This window comes from Chanodichthys erythropterus, chromosome 5 (genome assembly GCF_024489055.1).
Source record: "Chanodichthys erythropterus isolate Z2021 chromosome 5, ASM2448905v1, whole genome shotgun sequence".
Classification (NCBI taxonomy): Eukaryota; Metazoa; Chordata; class Actinopteri; order Cypriniformes; family Xenocyprididae; genus Chanodichthys; species Chanodichthys erythropterus.
In genome coordinates, this window is record NC_090225.1 from 6,304,045 (window position 1) to 6,331,631 (window position 27,587).

General features: G+C 37.8%; 1 protein-coding gene across 1 annotated transcript in view; it reads right to left on the reverse strand.

Annotated features, from left to right (window-relative positions):
• Window positions 1-3,934: 3,934 nt before the first annotated feature.
• Window positions 3,935-27,587, reverse strand: part of gfra4a (GDNF family receptor alpha 4a) — a 148,441-nt gene continuing 124,788 nt past the window's right edge. Inside the window, exons 4-8 of the mRNA XM_067385097.1 lie at window positions 25,698-26,043; window positions 23,342-23,451; window positions 18,221-18,355; window positions 6,071-6,252; window positions 3,935-4,069 (exon numbers count right to left, since the gene is read on the reverse strand). Coding sequence (XP_067241198.1) covers window positions 3,935-4,069; window positions 6,071-6,252; window positions 18,221-18,355; window positions 23,342-23,451; window positions 25,698-26,043 — 908 coding nt within the window. The remainder of the gene's footprint in view (window positions 4,070-6,070; window positions 6,253-18,220; window positions 18,356-23,341; window positions 23,452-25,697; window positions 26,044-27,587) is intronic.

Below are 27,587 nucleotides of genomic sequence, written 5' to 3' on the forward strand. Positions count from 1 at the left end.
GATAAACAACATCGTGACAACTTCCTCAGCTCTGCGAGAGCTTTTATCCAGTGCCTCTTCAGAACAGATGCAGTCGAAATGGGATTAGCTGTCAAAGTCTTGCCGCTCTGATATATTAGAGATACTTTCCTGCTTCGTAATTGAATGGAAATTCTCACCATTAGCTTTATATTTGCATTTGATCAAATACGTTGGCAGGAATCCAAAAGCCGAGATGGTAAATATTCCAAGAGTTTGTGGCACTTTCCTCAAATCCCCTCCTTAAAATGGTTTCCCTGTGCCATCTCGGAGGTCTTGACCTTCTCGACTGTATGCAACCAGTTAATTTTTTTGTTCTTTTGTAAAAAGATTTTAATTATCATGAATGTGCTATTTAGCTGCAGACATCTGTTTACTGCATGATTTGTCCATTAAAAAAAAAAAAAAAATGGAACGTTCTTTAAAATTACAGGTCCATGAAAGTCATAATTTGGAGTACAAGAAAATAATTTCATTCCATTTTCTCAATTTATACATAAATTATAGTGTTGACTGCATTCGTCAATCTCAGCAATTCAACCCTGTAAGCAAATAACTAAAAACTAGCTCTGCTAAATGATGGACATTTTCAATCCTTTTAGGCTAGATTTGCATTATAGGCTCTTATAGGTGAACATCAAGTTTTTAATGTTGTATGTATGTCTAAAAACCATTTTAGAGTATTTTCAACAGCAGAGTACCAAAGAAGGTCTCAAAAATGAGGTTTGAAACTGCCCATGTTCCCTATACCATGTTCCCTATACCGTGTTCCCTATACCGTCACAAATGTAACTAATCCTGTCAACGCAGGGCTGGACCTTACTCTACTGACTTATGCTGTTTAAAGCTTTTCTAAGGATGCCGATTTTTAGAAGGCAGCTGACTCTGAGATGACAAACAGGAACATGTTTGCAACACATTATTAGCTGTTTGATTACGTAGTCAAGACAAAGGCTAATCATATCAGTTGTGTCCGGCGTTGTAAAAAACTATTATTATTAGGGGCCAAGCACCTATTGTTATAATCTTCGCCATCATCTTCATCTTTTTCTTCTTCGTCGTTATCTTCTATTCTTGAGTCAGTGGCAGCCCATTGAACCATATGGTAAAAAGTTGTGAAATTTGGTACACTGATCGAGGACAGTCTGAACATTAACCACAGCAATTCAATCCCTCTAGCGCCACCAACTAGCTGCCACCATGATTCCTTGGCTCAAGATGATTTGATTACAAAAATTGTCAATATTGTCACCTCACATTGACCACACCACATTAATTTGGTAACAGCACCATCTATTGGTCAAAAATGATAAACCATATAATCATATTACTAGTGAATTGTATTCATGATTTTTTTCAGTCATTTGAACACATCATCTTAAAATGTCTTTAATTACTCATTATTTCAGTTGGTCTGATCCCCAGACATGCTGGCATGACTTATCACGCCTTCTTTGCACTGTAAAAAATGACCGTGATTTTAACGGTAAAAGACTGTAAAAATGCTATGGTGAAAAAAAGTTAGTTTACAGAAAGTTTCTGTACAATATATGGAGAATAACTGTAATAGATCTAATGTACATTTAATGTAATTTTATGGTAAAATACAGAACACAAAATTTTTTGAAGTGAAAAATAAGTCATTGACATTGACATTCCCACAATTCCCTGTGTGACACTTCACATTTGATGTATTTTCATTTAAATAACTGTTTCTTCTTAGTTTTTTCTAATCAGTTATGTATATTTTTATGCTACTTCTAATGCTGTTAAATTTTATTGCATTTTTTTTTTAATTTCATGTGTTACCATGATAGTGCTTGTGATGAACTTTGATTCATCATGTGACTCATCAGTGTATTACAAAGATACAAACAGATATTAGTACTTCAATAGGTTGGTAAATTTAACATTATATTTTACAATGTGCTGTCCCGTAAAACCTAAAGCGTTGCTACCGTATTTTTTACGTTAAAGTTCTGGCAACCACAGCTGCCGTTTTTTTACAGGAAATTTTACGAGGATTTTTTTAGTTTGCCCCTTAATTGCTGCTTGCAGCTCTATTTTCATTAGTAGTGGTAATAGTAGTTTCTATTCAGAGAAATTTCTCTGATTGGGCAGAGAGCGAGAATTCCATACACTGAATAACATGACAGCCCTTGATTTTAGCGTAAGAGTGATTTGGTATGCCAGCAAACCTCTGAACATTCGTCGTCTTCCTGAGATGTTCAGATATCCTATAGTATGTTTTGTGGCAGTGGCAGTTGTGGGTGTCTCATTTTGTTGGGGGTTGTTCATGCTGAAGGGCAGTGTGGATGTGTGTGCTGACCCAGGCGATGCACATAGGTGGCAAAGCGACGTCAGTGCTCCAAATAAATGAGGGTTACTTCACTCCCCGAGTTACTCATTACCCCCTCAGCTTGAGCTGATCGGCGGACCCACACACAATCTGCGCCCACAGAAGTTGAAGATTTCTGCAGAATTACAACATCAGTCATTTATGAATCCCCTAGAGTAATTATTATTAATTTTGGCTAATTAGATTTTTAAAGATATACTTCACTACAACAGTATTTATTTTTTCTCTGCGACAGCAAAAATGTAGACATCTTCATTTATGTGAAGAATCTCACAGGTATTTTTTTTCACTATAATGTGAGCGTATTTTACCTCAAATTCAATGAGTCTGCTGATCATAACAAACTTCGGCACTCATTCACCGCATGCACATATTTGGTAACACAAACATTATTCTGTACATCCGTATCTGGCAGCTTTATTTTTCAGGTAATAAGTAAAATCCACAATTTCAACCCATTTGACAGAAATGCTTTGCCCCGATTTCGGACGCCGGTCGCTGGTTATCAATAGTCTCTGGAGGTTGTTGGGGGTCAAAGCATTTCCTTTCCACTCGCCTTGTTTATCACAGGACAATCGAGAATAAAAAAAGCAACACAATTGCAGATGTCGAGTGCTCATGGAATGGGGACGCAGAAAACTTGTCAGTCACTGGAGAGAATTGATGGACCCTTGTGCTCGTTTTGATTGGCTGAGACAAACAGTGAATTAGGAGATATGATAAAGCTGCTTGAATTCACATGAACAGGAAGTGCTTTGTTTATCAAGGTGTTTTGTGCTTCTTTTTCCATTTGCAATAAGCAGTTTGATGCAGTATTCCAGACACCCATATTCACAGGTGAAGTATACAAGAACCGCTCAATGATCATAGCATTCATCAAGATACTTTAAGCTGTGCTCCTCTTCATTTCCGTGCCATTTTTCTTAGCAAACGTGCGCTCAAGAGAGAACCAGCCTGTGAGATATACATCTGAACAATACAGCCACATTACAAAAATAAAGACCATCTCTGTAACCCTCTGAAGCCCATGAAAGAGCTCTCATCATAGACACTTTTACATCAGTCTCCTTTCTCTTACCACTTTTTCCTGTGCTTCTTCAAGAAAACATCACAACACACTTCGATCTGGGTGAATATACAGCACACGTACTGACGCCATCCATTCAAAAGAGCTGGGGAAAATAGATATTAAAATATGGATGATGAACAGGTAGTTGTTGTAGTTTTTTCTTCTTCTTTTACGTGAGAATCGTAGAGTGCGCATGACGCTCGTTTTGAAGAGAGGAGGTGGTTTTATCTTACACGGGCACCATCTTCAGTCCAAAATATGAGAGAGAGAGACACACACAATTATTTAAACCCTTGAAATCAGTCATTGTGAACATCCAGACAATGAATCACTAAACTGCGTTGAGGAATGGAGCAGGGTTTCATATATTTAAAGAGTTTTGCAGTTCTTGTGTCCTCTCTGAACGAGTTATTGTGATGTGGAAGTTGAAACTCATGAACACACGCACACTGTCCCAGTTCTGTAGTGCTTTGATTGGTTGCTTGATTTTAAAGTTGGAGAGCCAGCAGCAGGAAGGGGAGGAGCCACATTAACATGGCCAGGTGGGCTGCTGGAGGACTTTCGTCATAGAGATCAGGAGGCGGGAGCGTGGAGTCGCCCCACAGTCTGTCTCTCTCGTTCATCTACAAAACAAAAAGAGCAAGTGAGAGATTTAGATACATGATATGCTTTTGTTTGAATCTTTTTCACTTTGATATTCTGAATTTTATCGCTTTATCATCTCATCCTGTCCTTTCTATATGTATATTTTGTCTGGTAGAGGTATCGTATCACTAACAGACACAGTAGGGTAACATGGTAAAAGATGCCCCCCCAGGGAAAGATGAGCCTATTTTTAATTTTGTCAAACTGTTTTAAGGTTAAATGATCTAATTTTGTGCCTCTGGAAAATAGTGATCTATGACATTGTGTTATGTTGAATCTCAAAGTTTTTTGTGCGTGTCTTAAAGTTATTTTAAAGTAAAAAGATAAAATTAGACCCTTGGTGTAAGTAAATTAGATGTACATTTCAGACATCTTCCCTTTCATTACAATATATAATTGAGTAAAATCATTCAATTTGATTTCATTGGTATTATATCTTAAATTAAAATGTGTTAATAAAATATTAAATAAATATGTAAATATTCATATAATGCTTGTACATAAATCATAGAATAATTTTACCTTTCAGATTAAGCTTTTTTTACTGGTATTCGACTATTCAATTATTTAACTACATTTTAAATAGAATAGTTGATTTAGTATTTTACATTAATGACACATTACATTAATTATAATGAAATATTAATAAGAATTATATCAAAAGTCATTCAATACATTCTCTAAAAGTTGATCCAAGGGGGGATTCTTACCCCAGGTAGGTGGCCAACTTACCCAGGGACCATTTTACCCCTTTTTTAATATTTGACTTTTTTTTTTCTTTTTTTTTTTTTTTTTTGCTATAACAACTAAATTAGCAAAAGTTTATATTAATTTCCTAAAAAAAATTAATTTATCTTGGCATAGTTGAATAACAAGAGTTCAGTACATGGAAATGACATACAGTGAGTCTCAAACTCCATTGCTTCCTCCTTCTTATGTAAATCTCATTTGTTTAAAAGACCTCAGAAGAACAGGCGAATCTCAACATAACACCGACTGTTACGTAACAGTCTGGATCATTACTATGTATGACCCCAATATTTGCATATGCCAGCCCATGTTCAAGGCATTACACATGCCTTGACACCTTAGATGTATATTACATCTTTTAAAAAGATGTTCTACGGCACGTTTAAGGGGGGCATCTTCTCCATTTTACCCTACTAGATGTATGCATGAACAAAACTATACAAGATAAAATAATGCACACCTGATTATAAATACAGGTTTACTTGCATAAATGATTGGCTTCTGAGAGCATAAAACTCTCAAAATTCAGTTTTAAATGATTGCGGCATTGTGTTTCAATGTAAAATCTGTGTCCTGATTGAAACAAGTTGAGAATCACTGCTTTAGAAAATAACAAAACACCAACTTAAGCCAGTCTACAGTAAGGTGGTTTGCTAGTCTTAGCTGGTCTACATTTTTTCAAAGCATCATTGGTCAGCTATTGTCCTCAGTCCCATTGAACTCTATTGGTAATGACGGAACACACGACCATAGTTTTGGGAAACGCACCCCTGGTCCATCTAGCAAATCAGCTGACAAATCCCAAAACCCTTCTAAAAGCATAAAACCAGACTAGTGTGGTGAGCTTGGCCAGGCAAGGAAACAAGCAACAGTAATCATGTAGGCTGGTTTACGCTGTTTCTTTAAGCAGTGAGACAAACACACATCTATGGCTTTGTTCAGACAGACATACAATAAAACTGAATGGAGAAAAAAGAAATCCATGTGATCAGGATTTGATTAAAATGGATATATTTTTCTCTCTGCATCGCAGTCTGGACAGTCTAGATTTTTAGGATGCAATATCATAGACAATGCAAATCTGTGTTCACTCACAACAAAGCTCTGACAGGGATGAATAGTGAATGTGAAAGATGGGTTTTGATCTAGCAGGAACATGGCGAGTTAGATTTTCAAAAGGTCCTAGAACACATACTGGCACTCAGAGCAGCCGGAATAAAGGCTTGTACCTGTGTGGGCATCTGTGGACGCAGAATGTTCTGCTCGGTCTCCATGACAGCACCAATGGTGGTAGTGGTTGTCTCGGTGCTGGTAACTAACATCTGGTTGTAAGCGTTAGTATTGGAGCCCGGAGCCTGGTTGGTGGCAGATTTCAGTTCTGTGTCGTTCCCGAAAGCCAGGATGGCGTTCTCTGTTTGAAGGGAGGGGAGAAAGTCACTTTCACAGCCTGCCATTTGCAGATGAACACGTCTGGAAGGCAGTCATGCCTCAGTTGGCTTTCTCTTTCAGACATCTCTCTTTTTCAAAATGGGTTTGGATTTCATCAACATGCTTTACTACAATAACAACAACAAAACACACTCAGGGGAACCAGAAAATGACTGGCTTATATATAAATTATCCAGCATGAATGTTGACAGAACAGCATTCAAGATCACAAACTCCGTCATCTGATTCATGCTCTAAATATAGTCAGATTCTAAAGTTGAATATACACCCCTATATAATCGGCTAATCCTTCCCTCCAGAAATATATAATATATATATATATATATATATATATATATATATATATATATATATATATATATATATATAGATATATATAAACCCACTTGTATTTCCTAACGTCTTGGCATTTGTCCTTACTTATTTGCTCATGTCTTCCATTTTCTTTCTTATCTTTTATTTTTGTTCAGTGTGTTTTCCCCTGAGAAAGATTGGTTGCATAAAATGGAGAGTGTACTTGAGCGAGCCTGTGTTCCTGTGGGGTTGAAAGAAATCTGATTACCTCCAGTATCTTGATGTTTCAACCAAATCTTACCTATAGTAAAACACCTACGTGTATTCATTTTCAAATATTCTTTAAAGTCAGCCATGTACCAGCAAAATTATCTTCCATTATTAAACCTAAATACAGATTTCAAATCACACTCCTCTTCATTTTCCCCTTTTTATTGGCTATATATGAGTCCATTTGAGAGTTACAGTGACAGGCCATATGAATGATAATAATTTGAATTGATTAATTCTCATCTAGTAGGTCACTTGTCTGAAATTACAGTGGTGTGAAAGTCACCTCAATTAAGACACGACTGTGAGGACGGCACTGGATATAACTCCATAACTAATCCTGGTATTCATTTCTGGTGGTGAGGAAAGCGTTTTGTGGGAAAAATTAAAGAATTGATTCATGAATGGTGAACAGTGGTGTGGTTGAGTGAATTTTCTTTATTAATTTGAAACACCAAATGCTTAATCTCTGTGATCTTAACAGAGGAGATGAAGCAAGAGAGAGAAAAAGAGTGACTTCCAAAGAATATCTTACTGTATGTATATAGCATTATGCTACAGGGTGCTTGTAAAACATCACACAACCTGCCATAAATATTCATTGCGTGTTTAATGCAGTGTTTTCTCCAATCTGAATTATTTTAGTATTATTTATTTACTATTTTAGTATTTATTCATATTTTAAATAAGCTTTTTTTCTCAAAAATTTCAATTTTATTTTAGTTTCAATTTCATTTTAGTTTGTTTCAATATTATTATTTTTTTGCTTTAGTCATCATTATATATTTAAAAAATTTTTTTTTCTAATTTCTAATTTTTTTTTTTTTCAGGTGTTTTTTTTTAAGTTTAATTCATGTTTATTTCAATTAATAAAAAAAAATTAAAAATCTTTCCCCACCAACATTTTTTTTAAAGTTGCCAGCCACTCCCAACATTTTTGATAATTTTCAATTTCAATTTTCATGCATTCTTTTATCAACACTTGAATGTGGGTTTCACAAGTTTCACAAAAAAGCAACATTTTAGAGAAAAAAAAAAAAAAAAAACAGAAACCCCCCCCCCAAAAAACAACAACATCTACAACATGCATAAGCAATGCTTTTATCACTTGTTTCTGCTTCTTTTTTCTCATATTTTGATCCAGAGATTCTGTACTCTTTCAGAAGTTGTGTAATAGCGCCCCTACAGTATAACAGTGAAAAGACAGAAAATTCCGTCAGTGGCAGGGAAGCGTCGTCTCATAAATGACGGAATATTCTGTCAATGGCGGGGAAAGAGTTAATAGTTTGTTTTAGTTAACAGCGACAACACTGTCTCCAATGAGGCTCCTCTATTAATTGACAATGCAAAAATAAAACAAAACCAATATTACTAAATGACTCATTTTATACAATAACACTGTTCATCGACACCAGCAAAGAAGATTTTTGCCTTTCTTGAGCTTATGTTCTCACTGAGGTCCGAAAGCATGTCAAGAATGTGAGGGTTGGAACATGTGATGAGGCAGGACCTCCATCACGCTGTGATTGGCTCATTACCCCGACGATCTAATATAAATCCCATCTATCACGTTCGCAACGGTTCCATTGCTAAACGTGTCAAACTAGTAGAAATGGGTGGATGATTTACAAAGTAAACAACACCCACTCCGACAACACCACTGTCAGTTACATCAGAAACCTGAAAATGACTTGAAATGATGTGAGCACTCAGCTCTGTTAAATTAAAGCTGCACTTCCATGCATAGTTATTTTGTCTGCAGGGTTTACTGAGGCTTTGTTCACTAATGATCTGAAAAGGTAGCTGTGCTGAAACCTTGATGTGATTTAGTTTTAATTCATATTTTTATGTTGTTTCCTGCTGTTTTTGTTTTCCATGTCAGGTAAATGCTGTCCTATAAGCCTTTAACCTGGAATTTTTTAAACATCAATGGAAATAGAACATGAATTTACCTTAATTTCAGAAATCCAGCACATACCACTGCTCTATCCACCTTATTTTTTAAATAAGTTTCCAGTTATTGTACCTGAACAAAAACATTGCTGCTTTATATTGCAAACTGGTAACTGTTACCATATTACTTTTAATGTATTATCATAATCATAAACACACCGGTTTGTAGCGCTAATGGTATTACTGTTTATTGCACTTTTGTTATTCTTCAAAGAAAATAGCTTACTTCCTTGTTGCAAAATAAGGTGGATACTAAGATGTATTCTACGTCCTTTGTGTATTTTGAAAGGTAGGGGCAGGGTTATAGACAAGCATTGAGGCCCTGTTTACACCTAGTATTAAGATGCGTTTTGGTCAATCGGACGATGCTAAATACAGTTGTAAACGGTGTAAAACATTTTGAGCTTGTCCACTTTCAACCACTTCCAGAGGTAGGCGAATTTGGATTCGGATTGCTTTCGTAGTGTAAACGCTATTGTGATCAAATGTGTCTACTCTCCACCTACTGACCTAATGCGTAAACATTATAGGGAGCGCGCTAGCCTGATAAGATTTAAACTTGTTGGCTGAAGACCCAAGTTTGGTTTGAAGATTAAAAACATACTAAGCACAATGTTCTCTCACAGTTCCTGATTTCTAACATACACACACAGCGTTCGGTGTGGTCTTGCGGCAATCGGAGCAGAAACGAAAGCTGCTGCTCTCCGTATTTATCTGTAGTATCCGGGTGTGTTGATACGTAAATTGTGCAAGCTTATTGTGTCCATTAGATTGAAGGATCTGAAAAAATCCATACATTCACCTGCCCATAGACCCTCCCCTTGAAGAAATCAGGACAAAAGTGGTTAAAAGTGGACAAAAATGGCAGATTAAAACACCAGGTGTAAACGGGTAAGTCTCCTTCGTCTACTTGTGACCCGATCGACCAAAACGCATCTTAATACCAGGTGTAAACAGGGCCTAAGTTTACTGTTAGGAGTATAATTTCTTTCAGTTAGCCTTCACCTCAGCCCACCTAAAGCCCTCATTATCCGAAATTCATATCATAACAGTCATAACACAGCATAATGATAGGAGTTTTAGCAGTGGTGTAATGTGGAGGAGTGTAAATGGTGTGAAGTTGATTAGTCTCTGAATGTTTAGCAAGACGCCATGAGTTGATGCTAATTGAAGCTGCCCACTCGTAGCGTAGCTGTATTACTGCAGGGAAACAACCTAATATAGTGGCTATGTTGACACAGGAACCGAATACAGTGCACTAAATAGATTCCTGTTTATACACCTTTCATGACAGCTGCGTTTTATATCCACAGCGACTTCATTAGAGTACACAGTTCAATTTTGAGTGTGAGTTTGGTTGATATGTGCTGTATAAACACAACCAGGTTTGACAACTAGTTGTCTAACAATGTTAGCACTCTTGGAATTGTGTTTGTACGATCAGATTAAAGGTGCCATTGAATGAAAAATTGAATTTACCTTGCCATAGATGAATAACAAGAGACATGCACTGAGTTTCAAACTCCATTGCTTCCTCCTTCTATAAATCTCGTTTGTTTAAAATACCTCTGAAGAACAGGCGAATCTCATCATAACACCGACTGTTACGTGACAGTCGGGATCATTAATATGTACGCTCTCAATATTTGCATATGCCAGCTCATGTTCAAGGCATTAAACAAGGGCAAAACGTCTGGATGTGCACAGATGAATCATCAGACTAGGTAAGCAAGCAAAGACAACAGCAAAAAATGGCAGATTGAGCAATAATAACTGACATGATCCATGATAACATGATATTTTTAGTGATATTTGTAAATTGTCTTTCTAAATGTTTCGTTAGCATGTTGCTAATGTACTGTTAAATGAGGTTAAAGTTACCATTGTTTCTTACTGTATTCACGGAGACAAGACTGTCGTTATTTTCATTATTAAACACTTGCAGTCTGTATAATTCATAAACACAACTTCATTCTTTATAAATCTCTCCAACAGTGTGTAATGTTAGCTTAACACTTTGTAAAGATCCATTTTGAGGGTTATATTAGCTGTGTGAACTTTGTTTATGCTGTTTAAGGCAGTCGTGAGCTCGTGGGCGGGGGAGCGCCAGATTTAAAGGGGCCGCACGCTAAATCGGTGCATATGTAATTATGGCTGAAAATAGGCAGTTAAAAAAATTAATAAAAAAAAAAACCTATAGGGTATTTTGAGCTGAAACTTCAGACACATTCAGGGGACACCTTAGACTTATATTACATCTTGTTAAAACTAGTTCTAGGGCACCTTTAAAGAAATGGTACTAAATCCTTAAAGACACAATAAAAAAGTCTTGATATTGTTTATTATTGCAGTTCCAGTAAATGTGATCAATCTCAAACTATGAGTGTGTGGCCTATGTAAAAATGCAGTGCCACTCTCTATCATAGATAAAAAGCATATGTTTGGATTTTATGGTGGAGAGGGAGACTGAGATACAGGGAAGCGAAGGCAATGACTATAAAGATGTTTAATCAGTGATGTGGAACATATGGTTCCAGTATTCTAACTCTCTATTTGTCTCACTCTCTCTCTCATAGATGAAGGGCAGGACGAAATAGTGGACGTCTAAGTAATGGAGGTGTGAATGGCTGCAGCTAGCAGTGGGGAGTTTGTAGATGTGGTGATTCCTCTCTGACCCCCTCAGGACTTTAGACCATTTGATAAGCTCCTCCCCTCTTGGATACGGTTGCTCGCTCAGACCAAAGAGTTTCAAGAAACTACCGTTATATCAGCTACCGTTAGCTACTCATTTTGATAGCAAATGCTCAGTTGGCATAGGAAATGTTTGCTCATGGACGTTCTGTTTTTTGAGCCAATCATCTGAGTCATTAATATCATGTGACTAATTACTCCACAGAGCCACAGAAAAATGATGACAGTGCTGACTCAGGCTGATTCATTCACAGTGAAAAATGTAAGTGTGTTACAGCTTAAAAAATCTACTATCCACCTTATTTTTAACTTAAGAGCAGACGTGGCCATTTGTAATTTTAATGTGCAAGACTTCAGTTGTCATCCGCTTAAAGTTATTTTTGCTGTACAAAAGTTTTACTGTTAATTGCACATTACATATATATATATATATGTATATATATATATGTGTGTGTGTGTGTGTACACTATATTGCCAAAAGTATTGGGACACCCCTCCAAATCATTGAATTCAGGTGTTCCAATCATTTCCATGGTCACAGGTGTATAAAATCAAGCTCCTAGGCATGCAGACTTTTTCTACAAACATTTGTGAAAGAACAGGTTGCTGCAGTCAATAGCTACAGACCTCCAAACTTTGTGTGGCCTTCAGGTTAGCTCAAGAACAGTGCGTAGAGAGCTTCATGGAATGGGTTTCCATGGTCGAGCAGCTGCATCCAAGCCTTACATCATCAAGTGCAATGCAAAGCGTCGGATGCAGTGGTGTAAAGAATGCCGCCACTGAGCAGTGGAGACGTGTTCTCTGGAGTGACGAATCACGCTTCTCTGTCTGGCAATCCAATGGACGAGTCTGGGTTTGGTGGTTGACAGGAGAACTGTACTTGCCTGATTGCATTGTGCTGAGTGTAAATTTTGGTGGAGGGGGGATAATGGTGTGGGGTTGTTTTTCAGGGGTTGGGCTTGGCCCCTTAGTTCCAGTGAAAGGAACTCTTAATGCTTCAACATACCAAGACATCAGTGTTTTCGTTGACGAATAATTTTCGTCATTGACATTTTTTCACGGACGAAAACGAGACGATGACTAAATAAAAATGTGTTTTGAATGACTAAAACTATGACTAAAATCTACTCTAATTTTCATCAACGAATAAAAACGAGACGAAAATGAAAGAGAGGGACGATTTGGGAAGATATCCAGTCAGAACTGCTGTCTTGTGTTGAAGTTCCATTTGAAGTCCCATCTGTGTTGCTGTCCCATTTGAATTGTAATGTGCTGATCTAACCGCAGGAAAAGCGGCGCTGTTGTGCGCTCTACAGGCTTGTGCAGCAGCACATCTGACTGCTGCACAATTATTGAATAGCGCATATTTATGCCATGCGATTGCTTATAAGCTAATGTTGATGAATTATGACAATGTTTACTACACGATGTTTATATGGTAGTATGTTTTAGATGGTTGTAAGAAATGCATATTTTATCACCCTCATGAGCAGCCTGCTACAGTGCATACTGCAGACATTTCAGAATAAGAGTCACGGTGTATTTCGGTAAGGTTTATAATTATTATTTTTTTCCTGGTCATTATTGTTATTTTGTTTAAACAATAAACTGTATTTAATTTAATTTATATTTAATTCATTGTAAACTACTGTATATTCTGTCACAGGAAGGAAAGACTAAGAACATTATTTGACACATTATTCAATATATTTTACAAGTATAAGGGTTATTATAGTTAACTAAACCTAAAACCAAAGAAATCTTCATTACTTGAAATAAACATTAACTGAAATAAAAGATAAATATATAAAAATGTAAACTTATTTATTTCATAGTTTCTAAGCTTTAGCTTAACCTGAGGTATTTAAATAAACAGAAATAAAAACTTATAGACATTTAAAAGCAAAAACTAAAAGACAAACACAAAAAATTACAAAAACTTTTAACTAAAATTACAATGAAAGCAGAAAAACTAAAAATCAAAGCTAATAAATTTTAAACGAAAGCTGAATTTTGCTCTTTCATGTGTTTTTGCACTTGAATGGTCAAAAACTGTCCGCCTTGGCGAGCAAAGTACATTCAGGTGAACATAAACAGTTTGGGGAATATCAGATGTCTATATGAGTGTATTGGATCTGTGGAAGCATTTCTATTGGAAATGCTTAATGCATTACAATTTAACTAAATTAGTCGACTAAATCTACTGTAGATTTTAAAAACTAAAACAATTTCCGATTACTAAAATATGACTAAAACTAAATCAAAATTTGCTGTCAAAATTAACACTGCAAGACATTTGGACAATTTCATGCTCCCAACTTTGTGGGAACAGTTTGGGGATGGCCCCTTCCTGTTCCAACATGACTGCGCACCAGTGCACAAAGCAAGGTCCATAAAGACATGGATGAACAAGTTTGGTGTGGAGAAACTTGACTGGCCTGACCCCAACCGGATAGAACACCTTTGGGATGAATTAGAGCGGAGACTGTGAGCCAGGCTTTCTCGTCCAACATCACTGCCTGACCTCACAAATGCGCTTTAGAAGAATGGTCAAAAATTCCCATTAACACACTCCTAAACCTTGTGGAATGCCTTCCCAGAAGAGTTGAGGCTGTTATAGCTGCAAAGGGAGGGCCAACTCCATATTAAACCCTACGGATTAAGAATGGGATGTCATTAAAGTTCATGTGCATGTAAAGGCAGGTGTCCCAAAACTTTTGGCAATATAGTGTATACAGTACAGTCCAAAAGTTTGGAACCACTAAGATTTTTAATGTTTTTAAAAGAAGTTTCGTCTGCTCACCAAGGCTACATTTATTTAATTCAAAATACAGTAAAAACAGTAATATTGTGAAATATTATTACAATTTAAAATAACTGTGTACTATTTAAATATATTTGACAAAGTAATTTATTCCTGTGATGCAAAGCTGAATTTTCAGCATCATTACTCCAGTCTTCAGTGTCACATGATCCTTCAGAAATCATTCTAATATGCTGATCTGCTGCTCAAGAAACATTTATGATTATTTTCAATGTTGAAAACAGTTGTGTACTTTTTTTGTCAGGTTTCCTTGATGAATAGAAAGTTCAAAAGAACAGCATTTATCTGAAATACAAAACTTCTGTAGCATTATACACTACTGTTCAAAAGTTTGGGGTCAGTAAGAATTTTTATTTTTATTCTTTTGAAAAAAAATGAAAGAAATGAATACTTTTATTCAGCAAGGATGCATAAAATCAATCAAAAGTGGCAGTAAAGACATTTATAATGTTATAAAAGATTAGATTTCAGATAAACACTGTTCTTTTGAACTTTCTATTCATCGAATAATCCTGAAAAAAAATATTGTACACAAATATGTTATACAATTGTACACATTAAATGTTTCTTGAGCAGCAGATCAGCATATTAGAATGATTTCAGAAGGATCATGTGACACTGAAGACTGGATTAATGATGCTGAAAATTCAGCTTTGCATCACAGAAATAAATTACTTTGTGAAATATATTCAAATAGAAAACAGTTATTTTAAATTGTAATAATATTTCACAACATTACTGTTTTTACTGTATTTTTAATTAAATAAATGTAGCCTTGGTGAGCAGACGAAACTTCTTTTAAAAACATTAAAAATCTTAGTGGTTCCAAACTTTTGGACTGTACTGTATGTATAATGGATATATGGAAACTGTTCTGGGTCCTGATGGTGTAGTTACAGCAACCACCAACAGTGGCTAATATAGTCATGCTAAACCTTTTAAAATCAATTAAATTTTAAATTCAAATTATTTTAAGTCATCTTGAGGTCCCCTAGTGGACCTCGGCCCTCTGGTTGAGAACCACTGAGCTAAACCTAATTGGAGATGTCTGTAAACACCTAAATTTCCCATAAAATGTGCTCATGAACTGGTAAACATTGAATGGATATTATATAAAAATAATTTATTATAAAAATAAGTGTGAAATTGCAAAGTATTTTTTTTTATTATTATTATTATTTATAAATTAAATTTATGCAGTAAACATGATTAAACACTGTGGACTGCTTCAGTATGGAGGTAAACACAAACATAGCAAAGCACAAAACTGTTCCTAATGTTTTCCCCTATGGTACTCTAAAAGTTTGAGTTACTAGTTTGAATCAATACATACATTAATTAATGAATGTTATTAGCATTACACATTAAACAAACATAACAGTTACTGCTTACCCACCACCCAGAGACAGGAAATGAGCCGTCACTCTTCCTGCACATTTCTCATCAAAACTCTCATTACTCATTCAGGACCGAAACATAACCTTCACGTTTTTACTACATTAGTGAATCACTGAATCACTTCCATCTAATTCCAGTTCTGCTGGCTGTTGGTCCACTGACTTCAGCTCCTCTTTTCACAGTCTGACTGAATGAAGAAATTCTTGTAATACTTCTCCAGGATTTCATTGCTGTCCCAGGGGTATGCTGATGGTTTGGGGGCTGGTGTAGCCAGCAAATCTAGTTCAGTAACAGCTGAGGTGAAGACTAGCCTCAATGGACTCACTCTTAAAAAGCTCTTTCAGCTGTTTCCCTCCATCCTGTGCTACTTTTGTCCTGTTTGCTACTCTCCGGCTGTCTCCGCTCCATTAGTTTTACTGCAGGGAGCCAAATTACGCTCAATTACCAAGACACCAGAGGCTGCGCTTAGGCTTGAATCAGCACACATACACACCGACCCAGCACTCCGGACTGCCCCAAGACCCGCAGATAGAATAGGGAGGGATGGCGTAAACTTGACGCTGCAGTTTTGTAAATGCCGGAAATACCTTTGAGGAGCAAGATCACACTGAAGCGCTTCTGGATCAGAGCTGGAGCTAATCTCCGAAATCTCAGCGGTCAGACTGCAGCACCACCCCACCTGTGAAATGGATGTGTTTACATGGTTGTGTTTGTTATTAGTGGCTCAGAGAAGCAGTGGGCCATGAGCAGAGCACACCGCTGAAGATATCCTGTGCTCCTGATGACTGTTAATGCCTCATTACCGACACGCATTGAAACTTCATAACGTTACATCAAGAGAGTTTTCTCTCAGTGCTGCTGATTGCACAATAATAGTGCTGACTGTGAAGAACTGGGATGCAAATACGTCTCTCTGCTGACTCTTGTATTGTATCACCTGGGTCTATTTTCTATCAGTTGAGGAGTGTACACCGAGTGTTCCTGTGTCCATGTGAGCTTCCCTGCTACACGTGCAAAAGGAACTGTGTCAAATGAGTAGGATGCCGAATGCTCTGCATGTATGATATTTTGTAGGTGAACAAAACCCGGGTGACTTTGCCATGAGGCCACTGCAGCAAAAGAACCGTTTATTTGACAAGTTTAATTAAAAAAATCATGAAAAACTATGGGTCCAAATGCTTCCTTATGAGTAAAAAACATCGGAGTAAGAGCCTGTTCCAATACCCACACTTGACCACTTATCTACTTTTATTACATATTTCCTGTTTTTGGCCCAAGTGTTTATATGGATACGAAGACTGCAAGTCAAAGGTAAAAGGGCAATGCCAAGATTTGGGAATTTGGATGTCTGGGAAGATATTTATACTACACACCCGCAAACCAATTAAAGGTCGCAAATTAAGTTCTTTACTGAATTCAATACTTTGGACACTGAATTTGAATTCACCCAACTTTGGTGATTAACAAATATGCTACTACTAACTACATTTTTAATTTATTGATTTTTCTTTTTTAAATGGTGAAGCTCCTTTACAAGCTTCTTCTGCCAACAAATGATGAAATAGGCTATAGATATAGAAAGACTATTAACTTCTATTAGTTATGAATGGAGAAACTGCAACATGCAATATGGCGGTCCCGCCTTCTAAAAGATCCAATCGCTGACTGATGAAGTCATTGCGTCACTGTAGCTGCCGTTAGAGACTCCGATTCCCATAGAAACCTGAGACTCATGCATAGGACTGCTCATGTGCATTGGCTCGTCTAGCCTGAAAGCTTTTTAAATGCTATTTTAGCATAAGAAACAACATTTATGGGATGGTTCATGTCATATTTTGTTTCTGATTTGAAATATGTAATTTAATTGGGAGTTTGCCAAACAGTTTTTGAGATTTCAGGATTCCCACATTCAAGTAGATAGGACTTAGTCTTGGATGCCCGAAATAGCTGCCCGGAGGCGTTGCAAATATGGCCGCAGAGTGAACCGACTTTCCTTGAAAGGGACTTTGATGTAGTTTCCATAGCTGGGTTTAAAACTGCCTACTATATAGTAGGTACTACAGTTGGTTTGAAACTTGCTTTGCAAGCATTAAAAAAGAGGATGTTCTATATAGTATGAATGTGTGTAAGATGAATGAAATTTGGATGTACTACATCCATCATGTCACTTTGACTTACACGGCGTCACTTGCGTTGCTTCACTGCCTTTCCAAAATCCTCTCCCATGGCCTTATGGGATAGTAAAGTGTCCATCAAACAGTCATCCAGGTACTTTTTGCCAACTGTTATGAATACTGTGAATTCGGGCATACTACTTGGCTCACATACTGTTTTTTTGCCTATATACATTTATATTTATTCATTTTGAAAATGCTTTTATAGTATGAAGAAAGGCATATTTGGATGCAAGGCATGTCTCCCTCCAAGCGCAAAAGGGAATATCAAGCAATAATCATAATATTTATGTGTGATGTAGGACAGGGGAGAAGTTTTTACTCACTCAAGCAATTGTTGTCATGGAAATGGCTGAGGAAATGGTTGCACTGATCTCGGAAATTCCCACTAGCCGCACAGGAGCACCACGGTCCCACATTGGATGTTGAGTTATCTAGGTAGTTTGGAGTGATAATGCTACCTACAGGGAGATGAACAGAACATCAGTTGCAAAAAAGAAAGCCAAATGCAGTACCAGTACAGCGGTATCCCATGGCATAAATGCAGTATTCGTCTGTCATATCTAAGTCATTATGGAAAAATATCTTCTTTATCAGATGGGCAGAAAGTGCAGAGATTCAAACTTTATTTGGCATTTTCCAAGAAAATAACAGGGTAGCTTTAAAGGAAATTGCAAATTAAGTGGTCACATGACACTGTGAAGTGATTTAGTTTTGAATTAGTTAAATATTAAACATACATTGCAAATGCATTCAACAGACTACGATGATGACGTTGTATATCTTTGAATGGTGGATACAGTTGAAAAGGTCCAGACCTCTGAGGAAGGACCAAAATCATCATTTTTTTTTTCTATTATCTTTTTAACAGTTTATCTAAGATATCTAAAAGTTCTTGCATCAAAATACTTCGGATTTGTGCCTCTAATGGGATTTATGAAAAGTGCCATTTGCACATGGCCAACACTCCTCCAGCTGACTAGCACACATCAGCGCAGAAACACTTTTTACCTTACTGATTATGAAATATTTTTTTGGGATTTGAACACAATCACCTTGTGTTACTCTATAGGCCATCAGCTTAGACAGATATGAAAAGCTCTGTCAGTCTTTATCTTGTGTGTGGGTTACAAAAGTGCGCTAGAACATTGATTGCAGAGGATATATTTCCGTAGCTCTTAGAGCTGTTTCTTTGTTCGGTAGGGAGGTAAAATGACTGCTTTTTCAGCGTGTGAGTGACTGAGTGTAAAAGCTGTCAGCTGAAAGCAGGAAAAGTGGAGGTGCTGCACTCTAGAACTCTATGTTCTGATAGGGACCCGTTTAAACACATTGATTTCTTTTGTCCCAGAACACAAAAGTGCAACATCTTCACAACTGCACTTGGAAAATACTGCTGTAATGACAAACAGCCAGGGCAGAGTGCTTGGTCTCTTGGTCTCGCTCGCTATCTTTTTCTTGCCATTTCTGACTTGTACATTTGTTAATGTCACAAACTCTTCTTTACTTCTCTGTTCTAACAAATCTCATTTGGCATCCTTGGCGTCAATCCTGATGTGTCTAACAAATTTCGCCATGCCTTATTTGTATGTGAATACGGTTTGAAAGCTGCAGTGCAGGGGGACATTTTCAGGGTGCTGGCCTGAGCCAATTTATGATCAGTGTTCAGTTTGTTTCTGGTATTAAAGCAGAACTAAGTAACTTTTTTTACCTTCATAAATAGTTTTCTAAGTCCTTACAATGGTTAATTGACTTGTAGTGGTGTGTTTGAGGCGTGCACTAACCCCTTCTGGCACGTCTACGCCAGAATACAGCACTTGCAACTTGAGCTGCACCGACCCGAAACAATCTCGCCTCATGTCCACGTTCACGCGAGAGTGACAAAATGCTTTACGGTAATTCAAAAACAATGTATATATTATGTCTTTATAAGACAATTTCGAAAATTACCCACCTCCATCGAGTGTACTGTGTTTGCAAATTACCCACCTCCTCTTTCTTGTACTGTATTTGCAAAACTACTGCACTGGCGAGTGTTGTAGTCGTTGTAGTCCAGAGCTGCGCTTGGAGTATTTATGACAGTGTCATTCACTGAAGGAAACTGTAGGGGGAGCTTCGCGAATCTTGCTTAGTTCTGCTTTAACTATTCACTGATATATTATTATAGTTTTTATTAATATTTTGATTTAGCTTTTATATGTATATTTTCTATTTTCATTTGAAAGTTTTAGTATTTTTTCTTAATGTCTTTATAGTTTATTTCATTTCAGTTTTAGTTATTTTAGTATATCAAGTTAATCTTATATACAATGAAAGCATGTTTCCACCACTAATTGCGACTTTTTATCTCACAATTTTGACTTTTTTTCACACAACTGTGAGATATAAACTTGCAATTGTGAGAAATAAAGTCAGGTTTGCAAGTTATAAACTCACAATTGCACGTTATAAACTCGCAATTATGATTTTTTTTTCAAGCAATTGCGAGATATAAACTCACAATTCTAAGCTATAAAGTCCAATTCTGAGGGAATAAAAAGGCTTTTTTCTCAGATTTGTGAGTTTATATCTCACAATTTTGACTTTATAACATGCAATTGTGACTTTATATCACACAATTCCAAGAAAAAAAGTCAGAATTGTGAGATAAAAAGATGCAATTACCCCTCTTTTTAAAATTCAGTGGTGGAAACGAAGCTTCCATAATATATAGTGCTTTATTTCAAGTAACAAACGTTTTTTTTTTATGGCTTTAGTGTTAGTTAATAAACCCTAGGCACTAAACGGCAAAAGTCAGCGTCTATTAATGACACAATTTGCATCATTGCATGCTCCTGGTCACATTTATTACAGTGAAATGTGTCTCAGCTGTTTGTCTCCAAAAATTACCTTCTTAGAGCAGCCCACATTGTTTTTCTTGCATCTCTTGCCATACATCCACAGACAAATGCTGTGAAAAGTGCTGTTCTAAATTTTTAGTAAAAGCTGGAATCTTCTCATCATAAATCATTATAGTAGTAGTCGGCTGCTGCTAGTAGTCATAGTGGTACTACTTGCGTCAATGGCACAAATGTACTGCAGATCACACCCAAAATTGCTCAGGTTTATACAAACCTACAGAACCAAACTTACAGACAGGTGTGTTTGGAGCTGGTTGGAGCTAAACTCTGTAGGATGTTGGCCTTCCAGGAGCAGGTTTGGACACCCCTGATAAGGTATGTAAGATTTTGTTTGTGTTAAAATACTTTTCCATTTTATGTTTCAATGACTACCATATGCCATTTATGGGTTTATCTCCCCCCAAAGTGTAAACACTGAGCCTCCCAGGCACCATATAAACATTGAGAGCAGTCTGCTCACATCTGTCAAACTCTTTCCAGCTCAACCAATAGCGAGAGTTTGGGACATGGCTACTGTAGTAGGCTGAGCCAGAGGGTGTTTAGTTAGTGTGTAACCATGGCTAAAGCGTTACATGGGAATAGACATTCAGTTTTGGTTACAGAAGTACAAGCCAGAATTCACTGCATTTAGACCTTCAAAAATTAAACTGGTCATGAACACTTCAATGCAGATGGGGCATTGCGATACCATGCACTACAATGGACACTTCAATACCATAACGCAGTGGCCAAAAGTATTGGCAATGACATAAAGCTTGCTGCTTCAGTATTTGTAGATTAGTCATTTCAAAAGTTTTAAATGCTTTTATTGGCAAAAACATTCAATATATGTAAAGAGTCAATATTCACAGTGTTGAGCTTTCTTCTTCATAATATCTGCAGTTCGCTCTGGCATGCTGGATATCAGCTTCTGGGCCAAATCCTGACTGATGACGACCCATTCTTGCCTTATTAGTGCTCGGAGTTAATCACAATTTGCAGCTCTCGACAAAATCACAAAACTGCAGCTCCTGTGGGGTGTTCCCGGTCTGCAGTGGTCAGTATCTATCAAAAGTGGCTCAAGGAAGGAACAGTGGTGAACCGGCGAGAGGGTCAAGGCTCATTGATGCATGTGAGGAGCGAAGGCTGGTCTGTGTGGTCCAATCCAACAGACGAGCTACTGTAGCTCAAATTGCTCAATAAGTTAATGCTGGTTCTGATAGAAAGGAGTCAGAATACACAGTGCTTCACAGTTTGTCTCATATGGAGCTGCAGTCAGGGTGCCCATGCTGACCCCTGTCCACCGCTGAAAGCACCAACAGTGACACGTGAGCATCAGAACTGGACCACGGAGCAATGGAAGAAGGTGGCCTGATCTGATGAATCACGTTTTCTTTTACATCATGTGGATGGCCGGGTGCGTGTGCGTCTCTTACCTGGGGAACACATGGCACCAGGATGCACTATGGGAAGAAGGCAATCCGGCGGAGGCAGTGTGATGCTTTGGGCAATGTTCTGCTGGAAAACATTGGGTCCTGCCATCCATGTGGATGTTACTTTGACACGTACCACCTACCTAAGCATTGTTAGAGACCATGTACACTCTTTCATGGAAACGGTATTCCCTGGTGGCTGTTGCCTCTTTCAGCAGGATAATGCGGCCTGCCACAAAGCAAAAATGGTTCAGGAATGGTTTGAGGAGCACATCAGTTTGAGGTGTTGACTTGGCCTCCAAATTCCCCAGATCGCAATCCAATCGAGCATCAATTAAATTAGCATTAAAGGATCTGCTGCTAACATCTTGGTGCAGATACCACAACACACCTTCAGGGGTCTAGAGGAGTCCATGCCTTGACGGGTCAGGGCTGTTTTGGCAGCAGAACGGGGACCAACACAATATTAGGAAGGTGGTCATAATGTTATGCCTGATCGGTGTGTGTATATACTGTATATATATATAAAAAAAAAAACTTCAACCTGCCAAAGTGGCTAGTATTGACTGCATTACACACCACTTCTGAAATCCTCCTGCATTTGGCGGGTGTTGATGTCAAGCCCTGACATCAACGTGAGTAGCCTTCCACCATGACTACTAGCAGCCGTTGATTACCACTATTAAGTAACGATTTAGAGTGAGAAGGTGCCAGCTTCAGCTAAAAGTTTAGAACAGTACATTTCACAGCAATTTTCTGTGGATTTATTGCAAGAGATGCAAGCAAAATGATGTGGGCTGCTCTCTGAAGGCTTAAAAGCTTAGTTCACCCCAAAGTTATGAATAAAAAACGTGAAAAATTCTTCAAAATATCTTCTTTGTATTCCACAGAAGAAACAATGTTACAGGTTTGTAATGAGTGAGTAAATGATGGCCACATTCTGAATGACACTTTAAGATTAATCTTTGAATGTTTTGAAAGGTTTAGTAAACCCACATGAGCATGTGTATACCCTTCCCATAATTCCACCTGTCGGTGCAGAAGCGAAGCTTGATAAGACTGTAATGCCCATAATTCTAATCTATCTGACTGGTGTATGTGATAAGCCAAGTTGGACTCAGTTGCCCAGATTTCTCACCTATCAGGCCGGTGTATGCAATAAGGCAGGCTCCGTAATTTTCTTGCTGGCAGCCGCTGGCAGTAAGCTTGGAGGGTTGGCAGTCGTGCTGGAACTGAGCCCAGCGAGACCTGTGGGAACCACAACAGCACATCCATCATCCAGCCAGTCAGCAAATCCTCAGAAACAGACATTCCCACAAACTCTTTCCTCAAAGCTACATTACGCTATGTGTGTAGGTGGGGCTACATACTCGGCTTTGTTTTGTCCTCTTCTGTTCTGTTTAGAATGCTTTCCACCAACACTCTCTGTTCCATCCTCAGTCTTTTTCTCTTATTTTTTTCAGTTCCCCCCTACATATACACAGTCCTGATCCATTTTTTTTGCTCTCATTTTAATCAGAGACATGACTGCAATTCAGAGTTCTGGAGAACTGCCAGATATTCAGCCGACGGAAAGAGTGGCAGCGATCGGCCGGGACCATTAACATGCAGGTCACATTCTGCCAGTCCTCTGGTCACCAATCAATCATTTAACCAGGTCAATCTCAGAGGAATTACCCACATTCCCTGCTGAATTCTTATGCTAACTGGCTGTAGTGGCCATAAGTGATCTCCTCTTGTGTAATGTGTTGTGTCAGCAGAGTGCTTGCTTGGCATATGTAAGCGTGATGTTTGATCGATGCAGAGACCGATGAAGTCCTTTGTGTTTGTGATGGGAACATATGACCAAACTCAGCTCTATTGAGAGCCTTGTAGAGTGACTGCAGCTGTCAGACTTATAGTAACTGAATGGGTTTGTTGAATCTATGTCTATCTCTCTGTTTGTCCATAGTGAACCAATAAAGGAGAATAAAATCTTCCTATACTTTTATTACAGTGTTTATGATGTACAGGGCTTAAGCAGAGACCCAGACTACAATGTATGTTTGAACTGTTTTAACTGAAAGCAACTTGCATTGACATGTCTTAAAATATGTCAGAACCATTTTTTGTCTCGAGATGCACACCAGTAATGTTTTTTTTTTTTTTTTTTTTTTTTTTAAGGCACGTTTATAAAAGCTACTTAAAGGGATAGTTCACCCAAAAACCATGATTTACTCACCCTCAAGCCATCCTGGGAGTATATGACTATCTTCTTTCAGACGAACACAATCAGAGTTATATTAAGTAATATTCTCGCTCTTCCCAGCTTTATAATGGTAGTGAAGCGGGCGTGAGATTTTGAAGCCCAAAACAGTGCATCCATCCATCATAAAAAGTCATCATAAAAGTAATCCATACGGCTCCAGGGGGTTAATAAAGGCCTTCTGAGTGAAGTGATGGGTTTTTGTAAGAAAATGATCCATATTTAAAACTTTATAAACTATAACTAGCTTCCGGCAGACAGCCGTACGCATCGATTTACGGCGGGAGAGTAACCCCTGACCCGACGTATGACGTAATGACGAAAGTGGAAGCGCAGAGGACAAAGCAAAACAAAACACCGTTCACCAAATTTTAAAGAGAAATGTCTGAGCATTTCAATATAAGAGAAGAAGAGCTTGAGTTTGTTGCCCAGCCCTATTTGTTTGAACCGTGAAAGGCGTCTAAGCTTACACTACTCCTACATCCTACGTTGCATCAGAGGTTACTCTTTTAGCGTAAATCAAAGGCTTCAGAAAGCTTTTATTAACTGTATGGATTACTTTTATGATAGATGGATGAACTTTTTGGGCTTCAAAATCTCTCACCCCCTTTACAGCCATTATAAAGCTTGGAAGAGCCAGGATATATTTTAATATAACTCTGATTGTGTTCGTCATATACATCTGGCTTGAGGGTGAGTAAATCATGGGATAATTTTCATTTTTGGGTGAACTATCGTTTTAAATGTCCTGATTGAACTAAGGCCTAATCCTGGCTTAATCTAAACCCATTCTGTGAAACCAGGCCCCAGTCTTCTAGCTATACAAGCTTGATTTTGTGTGTTATTGCATTTTAAAATCAGCACTGCCACAAGGGGTGCTATAACATACATTTCGTCTAAGGCCTATTTTCTCATATACATTATTATGAAAAGTTTAGAGAGAGATTTTTTTTTCGAAGAAATTATTCATAATTTTATTCTGCAAGGATACATTAAATATTTCAAATAAATGCTGTTCTATTAATCAAAGAAGAATCAAATCGCAATTTGGTTAAAATATTAAGCAGCACAACTGTTTTAAATTTTGATAATATATAATTTTAAAAACATCCAACATACATTCATTTTTTCAGACCTTGACCTTGTGCACCTTTATATATTGTGCCCTAGCACCATACTGCAATCTTCAGGCTCCACAAAAGAGCTTGATTGTATTTATAGTGGTTGTTTCCACACACACAATACTCACTTGCACACATAGTCAGCCTCACAAACCCGAAGCTGGACCAGGCAGTTGGGTTTTTCCCTTTCTTCATACGAGCACGCAGGCACAATGGTCTGGCGCCGACGCTCTGCGCATGCAGTGTCGGAGCACGGACAGAAGAGTAGCTCATGCGTGTAGTCGGGCGGCACACGGTCGAAGAACTTTCTCAGTGCTTTGCTGCAGCGGGCACGGTTACAGGGCCCGGCTAGCGCTGATGGGGCGATGCATGCCGACACATACTCCGTTCGTAGCTTCTGACATGTCTCATCAACATTACAGGCCTTGGCGGCATCCAAACAACGGTTCACAGTTGTCATGCCCACCTCAGACTCTAAAAGAAAAGAGAGAATAAAGAGATTAATGTGGTAGTTACACTTGCCTCCACTGGAGTACAAACAAAAAGGTACTTGCAGTGGCTGCAGCCATTCAGTCGCTGTCCAGTGCTGAAACAGAATCCTGTACTCAAGATATCACAGAATACCCAACCACAGCTGCAAAATGTGGCATTACCCACCAGTTCACATAACATAATTTGTGCACCAACTTAGAAAACTATTTTGCAAGGTTACGATTTCATAAGAATTCATATAATGTGATTTTTAAGGAAAAGTACATTGTTTTTTCGTTTGTTTTTTTAGAAAAAATGTAACACTGTGTCCTAACCAGACGTGATGCTGCGACACATGATAAAAGGTATCTTTGAATGTGCGAAATTTCTTTTTTTTTTTTTTTTATACGTTCTCAATCCGATGCTGCAATAGAGGGTATGCACGTGACGTCACCATCGACCGTTAGGACTGCGGTCACGCACGCTGAGTGGCAAAAGACTGAGCAGCAGCATTGGTTTTCAGCGTGAATGTCACGAAAAACACACAAAACACATTCAAAACGGGAAAGAGCTTTGCGGCTGACTGTACAAATGGCTTTGACACAAACCCTGAGGTATATATTTAAAAACTAGAGAAAGCAACAGAAAAAGAAGCAAATGGATCACTGCAATTCACAGAAACAGCTGGACTCCAGGTAGAGAAACATGGATTTGCAGTTATCATTTTGTGTCGAATTGTTGGATTTTGAGGTAAAATCATGCCTTATATATTGTTTTGTTATATATTATGTTGACGACTCATCAATTAAATATTTTCCATCTTATATTATGCATAATTGGGTGTTTTTAAATAAACAACACTGTCAAAAACTATACTATAAAAGTTTTAGGGCTGGACAATATGACGATAACATTGATATAAGTGATTAAGCAGATTTAAACCTACCGATACTGTAGTTATATAAAATATTCACAGGCAGATTTGCTTTATGTATTTCCCCGGCGTCAAATCAGGCACATATAAATGTCAGGAAACATGAAACACTTTCGAGTCCAACCTTTAGGGTAATTTGTTAGTTTTACTCGCGTTTTCGCCATTTCTCCTATTAATCCAGTTACGCAGCTGGTTCTTTTGCCACTCAGTCTAGCTGAGGGAGCGCGTTTTCGGCGGGAAAGTTACGTTGATGCATACCCTCTATAGTCGTGATATGATGTCACGGTCTACAGCATCTTTTTTATATAAACATGAATTCAACAGATCACATATACACTCACCTAAAGGATTATTAGGAACACCTGCTCAATTTCTCATTAATGCAATTATCTAATCAACCAATCACATGGCAGTTGCTTCAATGCATTTAGGGGTGTGGTCCTGGTCAAGACAATCTCCTGAACTCCAAACTGAATTTCAGAATGGGAAAGAAATCTGATTAAAGCAATTTTGAGCGTGGTGCCAGACGGGCCGTAATCTGCTCAGTTACTGGGATTTTCACACATAACCATTTCTAGGGTTTACAAAGAATGGTGTGAAAAGGGAAAAACAT